At 44.2% G+C, this 18789-nt stretch overlaps 1 protein-coding gene across 4 annotated transcripts in view; it reads right to left on the reverse strand.

The window, feature by feature from the left end:
* The window catches only part of Nup214 (nucleoporin 214), a 96079-nt gene that overhangs the window by 48202 nt on the left and 29088 nt on the right, over positions 1-18789 (reverse strand). For 3 of the 4 annotated variants that reach the window (XM_029560051.1, XM_008825673.3, XM_008825660.3), the window contains 8 exons: positions 17981-18139; positions 15521-15624; positions 12128-12307; positions 11393-11478; positions 11215-11298; positions 6332-6595; positions 5461-5622; positions 3103-3202 (listed from right to left, as the gene is read on the reverse strand). In XM_029560051.1, coding sequence (XP_029415911.1) covers positions 3103-3202; positions 5461-5622; positions 6332-6595; positions 11215-11298; positions 11393-11478; positions 12128-12307; positions 15521-15624; positions 17981-18139 — 1139 coding nt within the window. The remainder of the gene's footprint in view (positions 1-3102; positions 3203-5460; positions 5623-6331; positions 6596-11214; positions 11299-11392; positions 11479-12127; positions 12308-15520; positions 15625-17980; positions 18140-18789) is intronic. The other variant, XM_008825664.3, reaches the window with a different exon arrangement.

Raw genomic sequence — 18789 nt, forward strand, 5'->3', positions numbered from 1 at the left:
AGTATTTTGCCTACATGTATGTTAAGTGCACCTATATTGTATAATGCCTGTGGAGGCCAGAAGAGGGCATCAGATCCCCTGGAACTGGATGCAGGCAAAAACACTGCAGCTATAACACACAGTAATCTGGAACCCAAGCTGAGGTGTTTCAGTGTTCAGTGGCATAGCATGGTATGACAGCATGCAGTGCAAAGTGCACATGTGTTCCTAACCAAGGCTACAGCGGAGTCCTGGGATGCAACAGGGGTGAGTGCTGCCAGGAACACCTTCAGCTTGTTACATATTTAAGTTAATTTTTGGTCCTCGTGCATTCAGAAAATCTGTTGTTGCTTTATTTTCTATGACCCCAATATGGAGTTACAGATGGCTGTGGGTGCTAGGAACCGAACCCAGATCCTCTGCAAGAGTAGCCAGGGCTCTTGATCTCTGAGACATCTCATCAGCTTCAGAATTTGTAAATTTATTAATTCTTCAAGAGTTCCATAAATGTATTTTGATCCTATTCCCCCTCCCACAACTCCTCCAAGATTACCTCACCACTAGCTGGGCATGGTGGCGCACGCCTTTAATCCCAGCACTTGGGAGGCAGAGGTAGGCAGATCGCTGTGAGTTCAAGGCCAGCCTGGTCTACCTAGAGAGTTCCAGGTCAGCTGGAGCTACTACAGGGAGACCATGTCTCAAAGAGATAAAAGCCAAAAAAAAAAAATAAATAAATAAAAAAAATAAAACCCCTAAATCAAAATCCCACCACTTTTTTGACCCACTTACTTGATTTTCACTCGCTTCCCGACAAGACTCTAGCTACCCTGACTTTCTTTTACCTGTGCTTCAACTGCACTCTGCTCTCTCCTGGGTTTGGTTCCTGCACACTCTGCGTCCCATGTCCAGAACACTGTCTGCTCTGGTCATCCTCAAAATCCAGCTAAAACATCTCCTTACCCAACTCTTTCCCAGTTTGCCTGGCTGCCTCCTACACCTTCCTAGTTCCCTGGACTGCTCCTGCACCACCGTCCTACACAGCAACAAGCAACTGTGTAACTGGTTGTTCTGTGGCTATCTCCTTGGCAAGAGATGCCTGCTATGAGGGCAGGGACTTGGCATGCTCTTTCACTACTGTTCTCTAACCCTCAGGCATCACATTCCTAACTGATCTGCTGCATCTGTCTGCTGAACAAGTGACTGAGCACTAACAGTCATGATTTGCTCTAGCCAACCACAGTAAGAAAAAGGACAGCTAGTCAATAAGTAGATGGACAGCCCCATGACTCTACTATGTACCAGGGGCAGAAGCACATAAGTTAATCCTACAATAAGTCTGTAAGATACCACTTAGGATCAGTTAAACGCAAAATTAAACATTTAGGAGACAAACTGCTTAAAGGGTCATTTTACACTGAATACATTTCCTCACTCTTTCCTATGTGGGAGGCAATAAATACCTTTCCACTTGTGAATTTTTTCAAGTTTATCAATTATTGAAAAATGATTATTAAAAGAATTATATGAGATGGTTTGGTGTATAAAGGCACATGCTGCTAAGCTTGATGAGCTAAGTTCGATCCCTGAAACTGACCTGTAGAAGGGGAGAACTGACTCCCTCAAGTTGTCCTCTGATCTGCATATGTGACAGTGTGACATGGAATACACACACACACACACACACACACACACACACACACACACACATTTAAAATAAAAAGGAAGTACTTTAGTATCAAGCTAGGAATATACGTTCAATAATTAATTATACTAGAGTCCAATTTTGGGCAAAAAGAGAATTTTTTTCAGGATTCTTTTCAAACTATTTTTTGTCTACTTTTCTTGTTGAAAAAAGAATAAATGCAGTTTTGTGTGCCTAGAATGCCATCAGAGATCAGTTCAAAAGGAGCCGTCAGAGGGAGGCAAGCCTAAGCACAGTGAGGTGTGAGAGGCACTTCTGTGGTTGGCCAAGTATCTGGAAATCCAGAGCACACTGTGAACACACTGCAGCACCCAGCCTTACACACCCAGCCTTTTGGAGGCTCCTCTGCCTTGTGCATGATGCGAATGTGCTAGATAAGAGTTCCCAAACCGATGCACGGTTAACTTCAGTTCACAACGACCACAAATACTGACCCTGGTCTAAACTGGTATTCCAAGGCTACCCATCATTATGAGATAGGAAAGAGGGAAAACTTGTTTTTTTGGCTATTAGTTTGGCCCTAAGATAACCAAAAAATTCCTACAGCAGGCAGTGTTGCTAAGTGGACCAGCACGGAGAAAAGAGAAGCCCAGTAAAACAGCTCAGCAAAGTGAAAATGGAGCCCTGGGCAGGCTGCTCTGTGGTGGGGGTAGAGTGGGCATGCTATGTAGAAAGCAGGGCCTGCAGCTGCCCTTCTTGCCATGGACTACTCATGGGCACCAGACACTGACTCCCTGAAAAACACTGATCTTCAATGATCCTCCTATTCAGACCAAAGAAATGTCCTGCCAACTCTTCCAACAGCACAAAGGCTGGTCCAGGGGGAGTGTAGCTCCCAGCCTGTGTCTAGTGAGCAGGGCACAGGCACGCACTATGATTCATGATGCTGGAAGCCATGGGAGGGAATTGGCACTTTCTGTTCTCAGTCCTGGTGTGGACCAAAGGCAAGTGAACTATGGAAGGATCTCACCTAAAACAGGGTGGAGAAGTGGAAGTTCTGCAAACACAAAACACCATTTCTTCACAAAAAAGGCAAGTAAAATTTAAAGAACAAAATGTTGGGAGAGAGGAAGTGAAGGAGGACACGATCAATCTCAAGATTACCACTGTTTTCAGAATCAGCAGTCAGCAGGACTTGAAATGTCAATTCTGGAACCCCAAGAACATTTTAAGCAAAGGTAGGTATAACAAATTTCACACCTGATTAACAGCTTAATGGGTACCCATGGAGACTTCCAACCAGCAAACAGCAAGCTGGGACTATACATGGACTACAGGATATGAGGTGATGACTGCTCCTAGCAAGTTGAAAAGTACAACTTCCTAAAAATAGGCACGGGTGAGGCAGGGCTGCTCCCTGCAGGCAGCTCACCTCCACAACAGTTAACCGCTGTCCTGAACACAAAAGAACTGTGACATACCCCATGGCCACAGACGGGGCTGCAGAATTACTCTTCAACTCCTGTACATTCACGACTTGAGGGACATTCTTCAAAGTTGATTCCGTCAGAGTACTCACAGCTATAGAAATAAGGGAGACAGACAGAACCACATTAATTCTGGTAATGGGTCAAAAATTCTAACTAAAAATGAGTACCTGGGACAGGAGCTCAGGCAGACTGCAACCTTACTACAGAAAGGAAATGTCCTCAGCAGTGTGGTCCATGGAACACCTGGCCCAATCCATTAACAACACACACAATCTAGTCAAATGTACACTGGACCAGCTTTCTGCAGAGCTGCTGGCTCACCTTGAAAGGGGCAACAAAAGCCAGAGGATTAACTGCCTCCAGTTCAGGACTGCTGCCATTCACTCATCTGTTCTCCTTTCCCATGGGCTTAGGACGTGCCAGGCTCTGTGCGTGGTGTACAGATGCAAATCCTGTCTAAAGTGCAGCTTGTCTATTGGGGCTCATGCTTAATGAGACAGACAGACTGACATAATAAGGTGGAAAACAGCTTGGAAAAGAATGGGAGAAGAGATCAAAAGGCCTGAATTATGGGATAGCAACAGGGATATGTCTAACATCTACCTTATTTAGTTTTAATAATTTTCCATTGCATCCAATAACCCATAATGACTTCTGTAATTAACAACTAGGAAGGCCTGAGAGCAAAGCTCTGGGGTCTCTTCAGGACACATCCCAGGTAGCCTGTGGAATGTGTGGAGACTCCCTTGGTTAGAGAAAGAGCTGGGAAAAAGTTGCCTACACTGCACAGAATTCATCTTCATGCTTGAAGGTACCTACCTACATCTTAGAAAAATTGTTCCAAGAGATAATGGAGGTCACAGCCCTTCTTCCTGTGAGTATACGACCTCAAACCCTGAAGACCCTTATTTTTAAGATTTATTTCTATTTTATGAGTGTTTGCCTACATATATACATATGCACCATCTGTGTGTATGGTGTCCAGAGAGGCCAGAAGACCGGGACTGGAGTTATAGATGGTTGTGAGCCACCATGTGGGTACTGGGAACAGAACACGGGTCCTCTGCAAGAGCAGCCTGTGCTCTCAACTGTTGAGGCTCTCTGTCAGCCTCTCTGACAGTTAAAGTAACTTTACACATAATCAGCTAGAGTTGGGGCCTGAGCTATGTGATGCCAAGATTCTGCCTGTCCATATAACAAAGAGATGAAAGAGCTGTTATGTTCTCAGAGTTTTAAGGTGCTGTAAAGCTATTTTGCCTTTACTTTTTAGTATATGTTTAGTTTATGTCTTAAGAGGGTTATATTTGAACTTTTCTTAGAAATTTCATATTTACTACTTTTTAATGAATTCTAACTTTTGATTTTTTTTCTTTTTCTGTTTTTTTCGAGACAGAGGTTCACTTTGTAGCTCAGGCTGATCTGAAACTCATTATATAGCCCAGACTGGCCTTGAACTTGTCTGCCTATGTCAGCCCCTGAGTGCTTGGAATATATGTGTGAGCCACTCCAACTAGCTCATAATTCTTTTCTGCCTGTATCAAAATCACAAGTTAAAATATTTGGCTCATAACAGTTTTCCAGCCTTGGCACTATTTACACTTGGGGGCTAGAGAACTCTTTCTTGTGGAGGTGTTCTCTGTGTTTTAAGATTCTTCTGTGGTATTCCCGTCCTGGACTCACTAAATGCCAGTAACACTGCCACCTGCTTGGCGAGGTGAAAGAGAACTACCGGCTTGCCAAACTAGTGAAGATTAGTCTGTAGGCCCAACTATCCAAACTGTTAAATCCTGATTAGAAAAAGTTGGATAACAACAAACCATTGACAAAATGTTAGTGCAGATCAGCCCCTCTGCAAAGGCTGAATCTATAATGTTAAGAAAGAGCTGTTCTGAAAATGAAAGAGAACAGGGTTGGAGCCAGAGTTCTACTCCTCAGGTAACTCTCACTCCTTTGAATCGCACACCACTCAAACACAGACACACCAACACCTTCCCTCTCAGGTGCTAGGATCCTTAAAACAGGATTCTAATGTTATTAGATAGACTAAATTCCAAGATCCAGGTTAGGACCAGGGTAGATATCATCATTCAAAAGTAGTAATATTTGATCAATATTATCAAAACCCACCGATTTTCAGGGTAAGTAAACATGGCAGATCAAATACTGCCCCTTCAAAGGGAAAAATGTGAGACCTAGTCTCTTCCTGGGCACTCTGTTCCCACGGGGTGAGGGCCATCTTGCCAGCCTTGTCTTCTGAAGCACAGCAAAGAAAGCCAGTTGTCGCCTGCCCCAGTCCACACCTGTGGCTCAGGAAGCTCCTAATTGCTTTCCCAGGTGTGGGGCCTTTACCTGGTGTCTGACTGGCCATTTGCCGTCTCAGGGCTGCAGCGGCAGCTGCCTGGGGAGCTGCGACGGTATGGGAAGGACCAGGTGCTCCGTGCTTCACGGTTTTTGTTGCCAGCATTGTACTGTCAGCTCCTTGAGGGATAGTTTTGCTAGTAGATGTAGCTACTGAAAGGAAAAGAACAATTATTTGAAAAAGTACGTCAGTGCGGGGGCGATACAAAGTTAAGATGGTAAATTCAATGTTAGACCACAGGAAAAATGCTTAAATAAAAATTCTTAAGCACCAACATAGAAAAGTACCAGCAAATTGACAGTCTGGCATCTGAGTTTTTTAAAGACACCAGACTGTGTGCCTCTCCAACTCTACCATCAGCTAAAAGCTAGGCAGCCATTTCCCCTGAACTGGTGCTGAGAACATTCATAGACACAGGCTCTGATCTCCTGTAAAACTGAGTCATTCCAGTATCTCACAAACATGCATGTTTTCTGCTAGAAGCCACTCTGACACTGCACTGCAGCTGGGAGCTACGTGCCAGGGTGCCCCAGGAGGCTGGAATAACCTGCACTGCAAGACAAAAGCATGGATGCTGCTTTACCCTGAGATGAACATTCCTTTCCTATTATCCCTGAAAAAAATATATTAAAAGACAAAACAATGTCACAGTACAGCTATTGCAGCTTAACTGGAGAGTCCTAATCCATAGTGGCCCTCCCAAACACTTTCAAGGGGAAGTTGCAGTTTTTTAATTAGTCTTCTGTTAGCAGAAATGAGCTAGAATCTCAGTGGTCTAAGTCAGTCTAAACCCCAGTTACAGTTTCTTCATGAGTTAGAAAAGAACATGGATGAAAGTTTCCTTTTTCCTGATCGACTCACTGGGAGTTCCCATCACAGCAGGTGAAGAGCCATGAATCAGATGGGACTTCGCGAAAGGCATCGTTTGGGGCAGGAGACCAGGCTGGATGGAAGGTGTGCGGACCACAGGGGCATGCCGAGGGACCTGGACAACAGTCTCCTCCTCTTTGCATGGTGGCCGGGCATCTTCTCCCTCCAGAGACTGGGAGATGGACGATGTGGAGCTGACTTCATCTAAGTCTTCGTAGTATCTCTGAGACAGGAAGGCTGACCGAGACAGGCTGGCTACACCCCCCCAAGGCCCCCAAAACATCATTTAGACAACTCAAAAAGCAATTTTATTATACATTTAAGTGGAAATAGTTGTTGCTAACTGTGGACAAAGGGAGTTTGGGGTCTTTGCTCAAAAATGCTTTGAAAAACTAAGTTGCACAGTGTAAGGCCAGCCTATTAGACAAAAGACGGAAAAAAGGGAGACAGCATAAATGCCGATGGAAAAGCAAGAGACCGCGAGCTTTTACCAGGAGGAAAAAGTCTATATTAGAAAAGGAACAGAGCAGCTTCCAGGACAGGGCGAACAGTCATACCATTACTGTTTTCCAACAATAACCCAAGAACATGCCTGACAGGTTGCAAAAGTCAGAACGGCCTCAGTCTGAGTGTCTCATGCTTTTCCAGATGAACCCAGTGATTCTTGTGAATCAGTCTACTGGGGGTAAACCCACCACCTCAAAATGAAATTTAACTCTGGCTTCTTTGCTTTTTTTCTTTAAACTACAAAGTCAGGTCTTACGCCATGCTACCTTCCACCATACCATGATCTTCACAATGCATGCTACTGCCACACACTGGGCAAAACACAATCACACAGAACACCTAACCCCCTTTCTCCCCAAGTTATTCAAAGAGGCACTCAATCTTTACTGATTTGTCTGTCCTGTAGGCTCATTACAAGATTTTAATGTCATAATGTAAGTGCAACATAAACCAATGCCATGTTGCAGAGCTGTGCTGCTCACAGTCACACTGGGTATTTAAAGTAATTAAGTACAGGGGCTGGAGAGATGGCTCAGTGGTTAAAAGCACTGGTTGCTCTTGCAAAGGACCCAGGTTTGATTCCCAGCACCCCACATGGCAGCTAACAATTGTCCATAACTCTAGTTCCAGGTGATCCAATGCCTTCTTCTGACCTCAGGCATCGCATGACATAGGTGCACGTACATATATGCAGGCAATATACTCATACACATAAAATAAAAAAATTTAAAGTAGTTAAGTATAAATAAGAAAATTCCATTTCTCAGATGCACTAGCTACATTTCAAGTGTTCAATGGACATAGGTAGCTGTCGTTACCATGTTGTAGATTACTGTACTGGAGTATCTGAGGCAAATAACCTGCGGCAGGCCACTGAAAAGCACCAGTGTATCAGTTAAGCTGCAGTTCCCATGTACTGAGAACTTGCTTGGTGCTAGGTGGGGTGCAAAGCACCTGCATTCACTGTCCCATTTAATCTATACAATCTAATTTAAAATCACTAATATCTGAACTTATGGCTAATGCTTACAAAGGTTAAGTAGTTTGCCTAACACTACAAAGTTGGTAAGTGGCAGAATTCAAGCCCCTGCGCACCTACCTTCAAAGAGCATGCTCTCAACACTGCTGCATGAGATGGGCCCTATGCCAGGCAGAATTACCACTCTGGAGCCTCATACACACGGCCACGTTATGGGAGCTGGCAAAAGGAATTCTTTGCCTGCTACTCATCTGTTGACCTTAACACAGGTAAAATCCCACGAATCCTTAAAAGCACAGGGAAAAGGGTTGGCAGGATGGCTCAGTGGGTAAAAGGCACTTGCCGCCAAGGGTGATGATCTGAGTTCAATCCTTGAAATCCACATGGTGGAAGGAGAGAACTGACTCCCATGGGTTGTCCTCTGACTTGCATATGAGTGCAGTCTGTCTCACACACACACACACACACACACACACACACACACACACACACACACGCACGCTCGAGTGTGCAATGTGGGGTTGTGGGGAATGTTCAGGAAGACAGATCTGGAGCAAGGGCACTCCTGTGCAATGCCGGGCTGCAGATGAGGGTGCAGAGAACACACAGAGGAGACAAATGCCTCATCCTGCAGCTGCAGGGGGACTGCAACCTCCAGGAGCTTACAAGTGGCACCTCCCCACAGCTTCCATGGAGAAGCCAAGCATAGCTAACACCTTGAGTCCAGCCTCTGTATCCTGTGGAACAGGGCATGTGGTCTCAGGTCTGCAGCATGCTAAAATAGTAGATGGTGCTATAAGTCACTAAGTTCGTAGTGATTTGTTATGGCATCCAAAGAAAACTAATATAAAGCCCAAGTTCTCTGGGGGTCATGTCACCTTATGTCTTCCCTCTAAATAGCTCAAGAAAAACAAACAAAAGACAGAGTTGGGTTGTAAGCCCAGTCCAAGAGCATTTGTCTATCATGTGTACAGCCCTGGCTTTGATCCCTAGCACCAAAAAACAATTATAATGTACAGAGGAGAAGTGAGAAACAAAGCAACTGTGGCAATTGGTAACTGGGAAGCAAAGATGCTTCTTGAGTTACTACAAGGTTACACCTGATAAGCCTAGTGTAAGCTGAAAACAGGAGTCAAGGGGCATTCAATACACCTCGGCTACAAACACCACAGCTTAGCTGATCTACACTAATGTGCTCAGAATGCTTATGTTAGCCTACGGTTGGGTACATCACTAACACAAAACCTATTTTTAAGAAAGTATTGAGTACTGGGGCTGGAGAGATGGCTCAGCGGTTAAGAACACTGACTGTTCTTGCAGAAGCACTGGGTTCAAATCCCAGCACCCACATGACAGCTAACAACTGTCCGTAACTCTAGTCCCAGGGGATCCAACAGACTCTTCTGACCTCTGCGGGTATTGCATGACACCGGTGCACTTACCTACATGCAGGCAATACACTCATACATGTAAAAAAAAAAAATAATAATAATAGTAATAAATAAAAAAGAAATTTAAGAAAATATTATCTTGTATAATTTATTAAACACGGTCCTAAAATTGGAAAACAAAGTGGCTTAGTGAGCACACTTTCACCTCATGGTAAAGTAGAAAGATCCATCAAACTCAAACTAGTGTCAAGTCATGAGCCATCCTACACAGGTGGAGGGTAATGAAGTGTTTAGTCCCTATATTCTTTTTAATGTGGGGGGGGGTGTTCAACTGTTTTTCAAAATAATAAATTAAAAATAACAATGTCAAATTAAAATAAGTATAAACAAAAACATAACTTTCTTATATGTCTACATAACAATACCTTAGAGAAGTGGAATGTGTAAGAGGATTTGTGTATGTGTGTGTGTGTGTACATGCATGCAATTTGTGTGTGTATGTGCCCATGCACATGTATGTGAAGGCTAGAGCAGAACATTAAGAGTCTTCCTCTATGGCTCTTCACCTTCTTGCCTTGAGCACAGTCATGTCCATCTTTTAAGTGGGTGCTAGGGATTCAAATTCAGGTCCTTACACTTGCAGAGTGAGCTCTCTACCCACTGAGCCATCTCTCCAGCCCCAAGAGGTGTTTGTAGGATCTGGCAACTCTGTTTCTTAACCTGGGTAGAGGTTACACAGACTTTCGTTTTCGTTTTGTGTACTTTTCTGTGTGATACAAGCTACAATTTTAAAAATTAAAAAATGTTTACACGCAAACCGTGGTGGTGGCATATGCCTAGAGTCCTAGCACTTAGGTCGTGGAGGCAGGGGGATCATTAAGTTCAACAGCATCATCAGTTACACAATAAACTGAAGGTCAGCATGGACTACAGAAGATCCTGGTCTCAAAAAAGGGGGCGTTTCCATGCTGAGTCACCCTTCCCACCAAACAGACAGTGAGGCTTTCAGCTCAATGTCTACAGTCTCTTGATTCAAAACTCTGTGTTCAGAAGCCTTGATTCTCTTATTTATCACTGTCTGGAACAAAAGCAACCAAATCTGCTGAATGAATGAGCAAAGAGTGACACAAACCTCAGTCTAAGGGGTTAATCACAAAGCTACAATCAGATATTCTGTTAAGGGTTTGTCCCACTAACAGCACATGAAGGTTCCCTTTTCTTCAGACCTTCACCAACAGATCCTCAACATATCCTCAGCTACATAGTTTGAGGTCAACCTAGGTTACATGAGACCCTATCTCCAAAGAGCAAAAGTAAGAACAAAAAAATTAAGGGATGGGATGTAGCTCATTGCTTTGGTGGAGAGATGGGTTAACAAGTACAGGGTCTGGGTTTGACCCCCAGCACTAAAAGGAAAAAAAAAAAATTCAAGGAATTATCTAGATAATTCTTAAAAAGAACATTTCATCTGTTTGATTTCTGCTTTTCAGCAAGTATTTTTAATTTTCAGTATTTTTATTTATTTACTCTGTGTATACCACAGGACATGTGGAAGTCAGTGAACAACTTGCAGAAGAAGCCTGTCTTCTCCGTTCCACCATATTTGTCCCAGGAATCCAACTCAGGTCATTAGGCTTGGTGGCAAGTGCCTTTACCAGATGAGCCCTTAGCAGGTATTTAAAATTATCAATGTAGTTTTTCTTTCTCAAGGTAGATTTCCTCCAGTGCAGTGCTGCTGAAAACCCACATAAGACAGAGCGAATGAGGCTCCAATTCAGCTGACCCCATGCCCTTGTGAATCACTGCCATGTCACCTGGGCACTGCATGCGACCAAAGCCCAAACAACAACCTCGAGTGTTTCATCCAGGACACGAGCTGCTGCTTATTCCAATATTCAGATAGAAAACAAATTTGGAGAACATTTTCTTTATCCCTCATTAAAGGCAAAAGTGACACCTCAATTCTACTGCACCCCAGTACTATATGGTCCCTTTACCTGGAGCAGTGGATCGCACTGGTGGGGTCTTCCTCTTAGCCAAGAAGTTCCTCAGCTGGGCCTGTTTCGCAGGGGACAGTTTAGCTGCAAGAAATTCATTGATCCACAATGCTGAAGGTTCAGCTTTAGAGCCAGTTTAGAGCAGAAACCATGCTAGGAGACTAAGAGGGGCATTTACCTGGTACTTTGGGAGAGGGGTTGGTGTGAGATTCAATGGTGGTTTTTAGCAGAGCATTGCGCAGGCTTTCGAGGTCACTGTCAAAACTGAAACAGGACAGTGTAATACCTAAACCCAAGAGCTGAGCAAACTGAGGGAGCACACACACGATTCCCAAGAGAGAAGCGGGAGGCTACAGAAGGACTCCATCTCAACTCACGTTAAGAGGAAGGACAACAACTTCAGTACCACAACACTAACATGGCACCACAAGAGAAGGGCAACTAAAATATGTGAGCGGCCTAAAAGCAGAAACATGAAGCCAGCTGAGTAAGTTTGGGGGTAAAGTGCCTAACTGCACAGACCTGAATGTCTCCACGGGCAAGCAGAGTGGCAAATCTGACTTCTGAGGCAAGATAGAAAATGCAACCCTATTAAGCTATCATCAGCAAAGCAACCACAGTGTCACTGGTAACTGCTGGAGCCTACTGAGCACCTATTTTCATCTGGCACAATGTTCCACGCATTGTGGACTTAACTCCCCAACAAATCCAAAAGGTAGGTATTGGTATCCCTATCTTTCCAAGCAAAGGAACTGAGGGTTCAGGGCGGGTGAAGAACCGGACCAGGACCAGCTGAGAGCCAGCACTCACTTTCAAATTCACACCTGAGCCACTCTCAGACTACTTCACATTGTTCCTTAACTACTGATTCACGCACCCACCAGTCCTGACGGAACACTGAGTTCTCGCATACCTGTGAGTACTCTGATTGACAAACGTTGAAGGCAGGCTCCATGAGGACGTCTGGTTATAAAGACGGAGCTTCTGGAGACTGTCTACCAGGTGATTCAACCTCTTCCTCTGTTGGTTGATGATTTCCCGGTTGTTGGCTAGTGTGTTGAACAGTGTCTCTCGCTCTGGTACCAGCAGGCGCCTGATTACAAGGAAGAAAAAAAGAAGACACCAACAGCTCTCCTCAACCCCACAGAACACAGGACCATGATTATATCAGCAAAGTAAAATGGAGACCCACAAGTGGACAAGAAATGTCAAGAAAACAGTAGTAAGTATAAGGGGGATGAAGATCTAAGAGAGAAAGATGTAGAGACAAATTTTTTAAAACACTAAGACTGGGGCTGGAGAGATGGCTCAGCCACTAAGAGCATTGGCTGCTCTTGCAGAAGACACAGATTCAATTCCAAGAACCCATATGGCGGCTAACCGTCTGTAACTCCAGTTCCAGAGGATTCAACACCCTCTTCAGTCCTCCGAGGGCACTGCACCACAAAGGTGCATTTACAAACATGTAGGCATTAACATTCATGCACATAAAATTGAAAAAAAATAAATAAATAAGGCTAAGACGATGTAGGCCAGGCCTGCAGCAAAGGAGCAAAGGACAGGAGAAACTGGGCAAAACGGTGGGAGCGAGGCAGGAGCCGAGACCAGGGCAAATCCCTCCATACTCGGGATTGTGGCGTTCTGTATGCAAGTTACTCAATAAAAATGGAGACAACAAGGTGTGGGTTTGGAGGCCTGCAATACCAGCACTCTGGAGGCAGAGGTAGCTGGATCCCTGGCAGTGTGTAGGGGCCAATGAACTCTAAGACACCACAGTTGCTGGAAACAGGGAGGTCATCTGCCCCGAAGAGTGAGTGAAAGACTGTGGCTGCTGCTGGGTGGCAGGTCTAAGGGTGGAGAGATAGGTCTTGATTTTTCTAGTTTTCATTATAAACCCTTTAGCACTAGTAAAAAATTATCTATTAACCTGAGGAAAAAATTATACAACTAAAACCAAAATGAGTAATCCTATGTGAGCTATAAGCCACCTGGTTTCTCTGCTTTTTGTATTTTTAGGTTTTTATTGAGACAGGGTCTCCCTGTAGCCCCAGCTGTCCTGGAACTTGCTATGTAGACCAGGCTAGCCTCGATCTCAGAGACCCGCCTGCCTCTGCTTTCAGAGTGCTGGGATTACAGGCATGCACCTTCATGCCTGGCTTGTTTCTTTCCAATGCTCTCTCTCTCTCTCTTGCCACATAACTGGTCACAGAGTTAAAATATGCTTATGCTGAACAGAAAGATGCAGCTTTCTTTCCTTTCCTCAGAGACAAGCATTTGAGCTAGTGATGGGCTCTGGTGACAGAACACTTTTTAGAAAGGACTTTTTAGTTAGGTGCAAGGGGTATTTCAAGAAGGGCTGAAGTGGAGAAGTGCTGAGCAATAAGCTGCACGGTAAAGTGCTAGACCTCCGCAGCCAGAACCGGAGGAGCTAGGAGAAGGAAACACACAGAGCTGTCAGAACACAAAGCTGGCTTCTGCACAGCCTGCTTATTAATGAGCAAAGAGCTGGAAGCAGAGCAGAGGCCTCACTCTGCCTTGTGGGGATCAGAACTAGAGGAGTGAGTTATGGCACCTCTAAATGGGCCCAAACACCCAATGAGACAGGGAATCCAGTCTACAGAATCCTCCCCTGGGCAGAGCCAGGGAGAACCTCTCAGCCAGTCTCCTGACAACTGCTCCAAGCTGAGGATCCTTTGCTTGGGCTTTTCCACCATCTCCACATACCGTGTGTCATTTGGTCAATTCTGTCTCCTGAGCTATAGATGTTGTAGACCTGTTTCTGGAACACACCCACTGTCCCATGGAAAAGCTCCATGATCCCATAACTCAGCAACAAATCAACACATCAGCAGTTTGGGACTTGTTTTGTCCAGTAGAGTGTTAATTACAGTAATTTAGTGCTTTCTTCAGAAATCTAACACTTTAAGGGCTGATAATCCTTTCAAATTTCTTGTGGGTACTTCTTGGCTCTCAGTATACTGCACACTACTCCTTCCAGAATACAGGGACAGAAAACTAGGCTGCAAGGTCTCCTTATGCATTGTAGCATCCTTTTAATGAGCCACGTTAATCAGAAATGTTTTTTCAAAGCCAGGTGTGATGCCAGGAGTGGTGACGCATGCCTTTAATACCAACCCTCAGGAGGCAGAGGCAGGCAGATCTTCGTGAGATAGAGGCCACTCTGGCCTATCCTGTCAAACAACAACAACAACAACAAAAACAACCCAAAAAACAAACCACACATGTTCAGACCTGTAATTCCAGCACTTGAAGACTGAGACAGGAAGACTGCCAAGAGTCTCAGGCCAGCCTGGGCTACCGAGGTAAGGCCCTTTCTCAAAAACCCCAAAAACCAAAACCAAAAGAACACCACCACCATCACAACAACACAAGAGTCAGGGGTGGTTGTGCATGCCTTAGGCAAGTGGATCACTGTGGGTTTGGGGCCAACTTGGTCTACATATCAAGTTCCATGGCTATACAGTTGAGACCCTGTCTCAAACAATACAAATCTAAAGAAAACAAGCAAAAATAAGTTATTTTCTCAAAAAGACAACTTGGGAATACTGACAAATACACAAATGAAAATCTCTCTTTAATCGTATACTGTAATGTTTTTTTTTGTTTTTTTTTTTTCTCCTCTAGGTTTTTTACGACAGGGTCTCCTGTAGCCCCAGCTGTCCTGGAACTCACTATGTAGACCATGCTGGCTTCAATCTCAGAGATCTGCCTGCCTCTGCCTCCCGAGTGCTGGGATTAAAGACTGCACCACCACGCCCGGCCAGAATACTGTAGCTCTACCTATGAATACTGACAGATCGGCTTCCATCCAGTCTCTTTTCCACATTTGTACGTTTCCACTGAAATCACGGAAAATGCGTTCTACCTTAATTTTTATATACGGACCTAAAAATCAACGATATAATGATCTATTTTCTACATGTGATACAACATGAAAAGCATCTAATGTAATTTATTGAGAACATGGCATTCGGTGGTTACATAGTATTTTATGTACTTTTGTAGGTACTGTGATGCTGGAGATCAAGTAAGCCTGCACGTGCATGGTAGGCAATTACTTTAACGTGAACTAAATTCCCTGTCCTATGTAGTTTGGGAATTGTGCTGTGATACAACTCATTCATGTGAATTATGATCACCATCACTCGGTACTTTTTTAAGTAGAACTGAGAAATGAAAGGGCCATCAGGAGGAAGCTGTGAGGGTTACATGTGCTCTGCCCAATCTTTCAAGAAAGCCAAAGGCAATGCCTCCTGCAGCCTTGCCAACGAGACAGTGTGCTCACTTTTGCTTCTTCTTCTGCTCCAGATGCCGATCCCACTCTAAGTCTAGAACATCATTGACATCTTGGACAGCAAATTTCACATACTGATGAAGGCGCCGGATTTCCTACAAGAAAAAATTAAAAGGCAAATGACTAATTTTTCTGCTAGCTTGGGGGAAGATGTATCAAAACAGACAAAATAATTCTGAAATATTTCTCTACTGAGAAGTCTATGAACAGGGAAAACACACTAGGTTTTAATCAGCCATTAAAACCTTATAATTAAAATGAAGAACAGAAAATCCAGACAGAGACAGAGCAAAAGGAAAGAGAATGGGTGTGGCAGCTCCAGGTCCAAGGACTAAATGCTCCACTCCATTTTGGTTTTCAGCTCCTGGAAAGGACCATGACCCGTGGGGCTTTTCCACTGCACGCTGGTACTCAGACACAGTGCATCCATTTACTTTTGCTCTCCACCCAGGAAATTAACCATCACAGACAAAACTGTACTGCAAACAGTGCTGAAAACAATTCTGATCCTATCTATTCACATCATAGAACATGTAAGTCATCTCCACCACTTGAGAAATACTTCTCAAAAACACAAAAGGGGGGCTGGGGAGATGGCTCAGCAGTTAAGTACTGGCTGCTCTTGCAGAGAACCCAGGCAATTCCCAGCACCCACGTGTCAGCTAACAACCATCCGTAACTTCAGTTCCAAGGGATCCAACCAACATTCTCTTCTGACCTCCTCAGGTACTGTATGATGGGTACGCTTATATACATTCAGGCAGAACACTCATACACATTAAAAAAAAAAAGAAAAACCCAAACCAAAAAACCCAAAAGCACAGAGTACCCATACCAGAAACCCAATTTACCACTATCACAACTCTTGTTCACCTATTACTTAAGCCTGTAATAACATTCTTCAAACTTGGGGCATTGTTAACCTTCATGGCTATGCAACTTGACTTTCAAACGTTAAAGATAAAGATGAGAGCGTGGTGGTGCACGCCTTTAGTCCCAGCACTTGGGAAGCAGAGGCAGGCAGATCTCTGTGAGTTCAAAGCCAGCCTGGTCTGCATAGCAAGTGGAGGCCAGCTGGGGCTAAAGAGAGATCATGTCTCAAAAAGACAGAAACAAAAAAAAAAAAAAAAAAAAAAAAAAAAAGACTAAACAGTCAAATGTGCACACAACGTGCCACATTCCAGACTGAGCTTGTCACATGTGTTAAGGATCTAACCATGCTGGAATGCAGTCTACAAATTATGCTTAGATAAGTGTAAATGTCTCAACTACAAAACAGAAAATGTCATTTAAAAGGAGGCAAGCTGGTTCCAGGGAGGCAGCACCAGCCTTACTGGTATTCAGATCAATGCTCGGTGAGTGGAGGAGGGTCTGTCCTTCGCCCTCTTCAGCCGTGACCATGGCTCTGTACTAGCTAACACCAACTGGTGGTCCATCAGAAACCAGTGTTTCCTGTGAGACCTGTCACAAACACTTCTGCTCAGGGGCTTACGTGCTCTCATCTGTGGTCCTGTGGGAACACACACATGCTATATTCATGTCTCTGGTTGTCACCTAGCTGCAGAAACTGCTTAGCACAGTACCCAAGAGCAAAGGCTCTGAAGTCAGATGGTTCAAGGACCCAGGTTCAAGGACCTAGGATTCATCAGTTATGAAATCTGGACAGTTGCACTATCTTTGCTTTGTATATAGTAAGTGCTCAATATATTAGTTTCCTATTATCATGTATTTAGCACCATAAAAAGAAAATTATTCCTTTATGAATGGGAAGCCGAGTGGTTTTTTATTAGCTTGGCAACTGAAGGAGAGTGGAGAGGGCATGCAGGAGAGTGCGGAAGAGGCATACCTGCAGAGGAGGCTGTAATGTGACAAGCAAAACATGGGAGGAAACACCCACAGTGGAAGGAGGGACTGTCAGCGGTCCAAGAGGGCTGCAGGGGACCTCTGGGACAAGGGGCCACGCCTCTCACTTTCCTGCTCTTGGAAATCTACCAGGCACAGGATGAAAAAGGCTGCCCAAGTCATCTGTGGCAGGAGGACTCTAACGCCCATGGATCTGGGCCTGAGATGAGGAAGATCAGGACAGCCTACACGGGCCCTCTGGGATTCCAGGCTAATGGGAGGAAGATCACCTGCCCATTAAGGCAAATAAAACCCAATTAGCTAAAGCAGGAATGAAGAACAGCTAAGAATACAGGAAAGGCAACTCTGTAAAAGGTGATGGAGCCAGCACTGGCAGAGGTTCTGACTCTGGTTCCACTCGTTCTAGCCACCATGGCCTTGGTAAGGTAAGGAAGTTTATGGAAAGCTTGGTTAAATTACTAGCAGAAAATCAACAGCTTCTAAGAGTCAATCACCTAAACCCACGCCTCAAAAAAGAGCAAAGACAGCAATAGTCGCAATGCATTAGTTTTAATGTCTTCTCAACAGACTTAAAATATCTTCACCTACCTGGAGCTGAGCCTCACTCTTGGGATCCAGCGGTCTTTTGTAAAGCAGATGGAGATACCCAGGATCATGGTTTCTTCCATTCTGCTCTCTGGCCTCTTCAACACCAGCAAAGCCCTCCAGCAAAGTTGTTTTCAGGGTACTTATATCTCCATGAAGAGACTAGAAATTGCATAGAGATGCACTGATAGAATTGCTGTTGCCAAGAAATTAAACTTCTGTGTGGTAAGGATTGTGGAGCTTCTCAACTATTTAACAAAATGGAGTCTTACAGTCACGTTAAAAAGCTTCATTGCTTGGAAAGAAAGAGACTAATGCTTTTTTAAAAATTATCTTTTGTCCTGATTTCAAAACTACATGCTCTGATGATGGACAATGCAGCCAGTAAGCAGGGCAGGACAGCCCTGCAACCCAGCTCCACGACAGCAACTTTAATCCCAGGGACTTTCTCTTTCCAAGCATGGCGTTTGAGACCAGAAGTCTGGAGACACACTTCAAAAGGAGATCCCGGCAATCTTCCTTGCCAAATGGGGACTCTCAAAAACCCATTTTGCCTGTCTAAGCCTCCCTTTCCTGAAGTACAAAGTGGGGAGAATCACAACATGCCCTACGCAGCAGAGCTAACGTTGGTACAGTGTTCTGTGCCTGATGGAGTACGCAGTAACAAGAGTGACAGCATGTTTGGCATTTTGTACTATGTATCTCCAAAACACTGTTTTCTTTTTTTTTTTTTTTTTTTTTTTTTTGAAAAAAAAAAAAAAAAAAAAAAAAAAAGAGGACGATAAATCTTTCACTGTGATATATCAAAATAA

Source organism: Nannospalax galili, unplaced genomic scaffold (assembly GCF_000622305.1).
Source record: "Nannospalax galili isolate Female #2095 unplaced genomic scaffold, S.galili_v1.0 scaffold290, whole genome shotgun sequence".
Taxonomy (NCBI): domain Eukaryota; kingdom Metazoa; phylum Chordata; class Mammalia; order Rodentia; family Spalacidae; genus Nannospalax; species Nannospalax galili.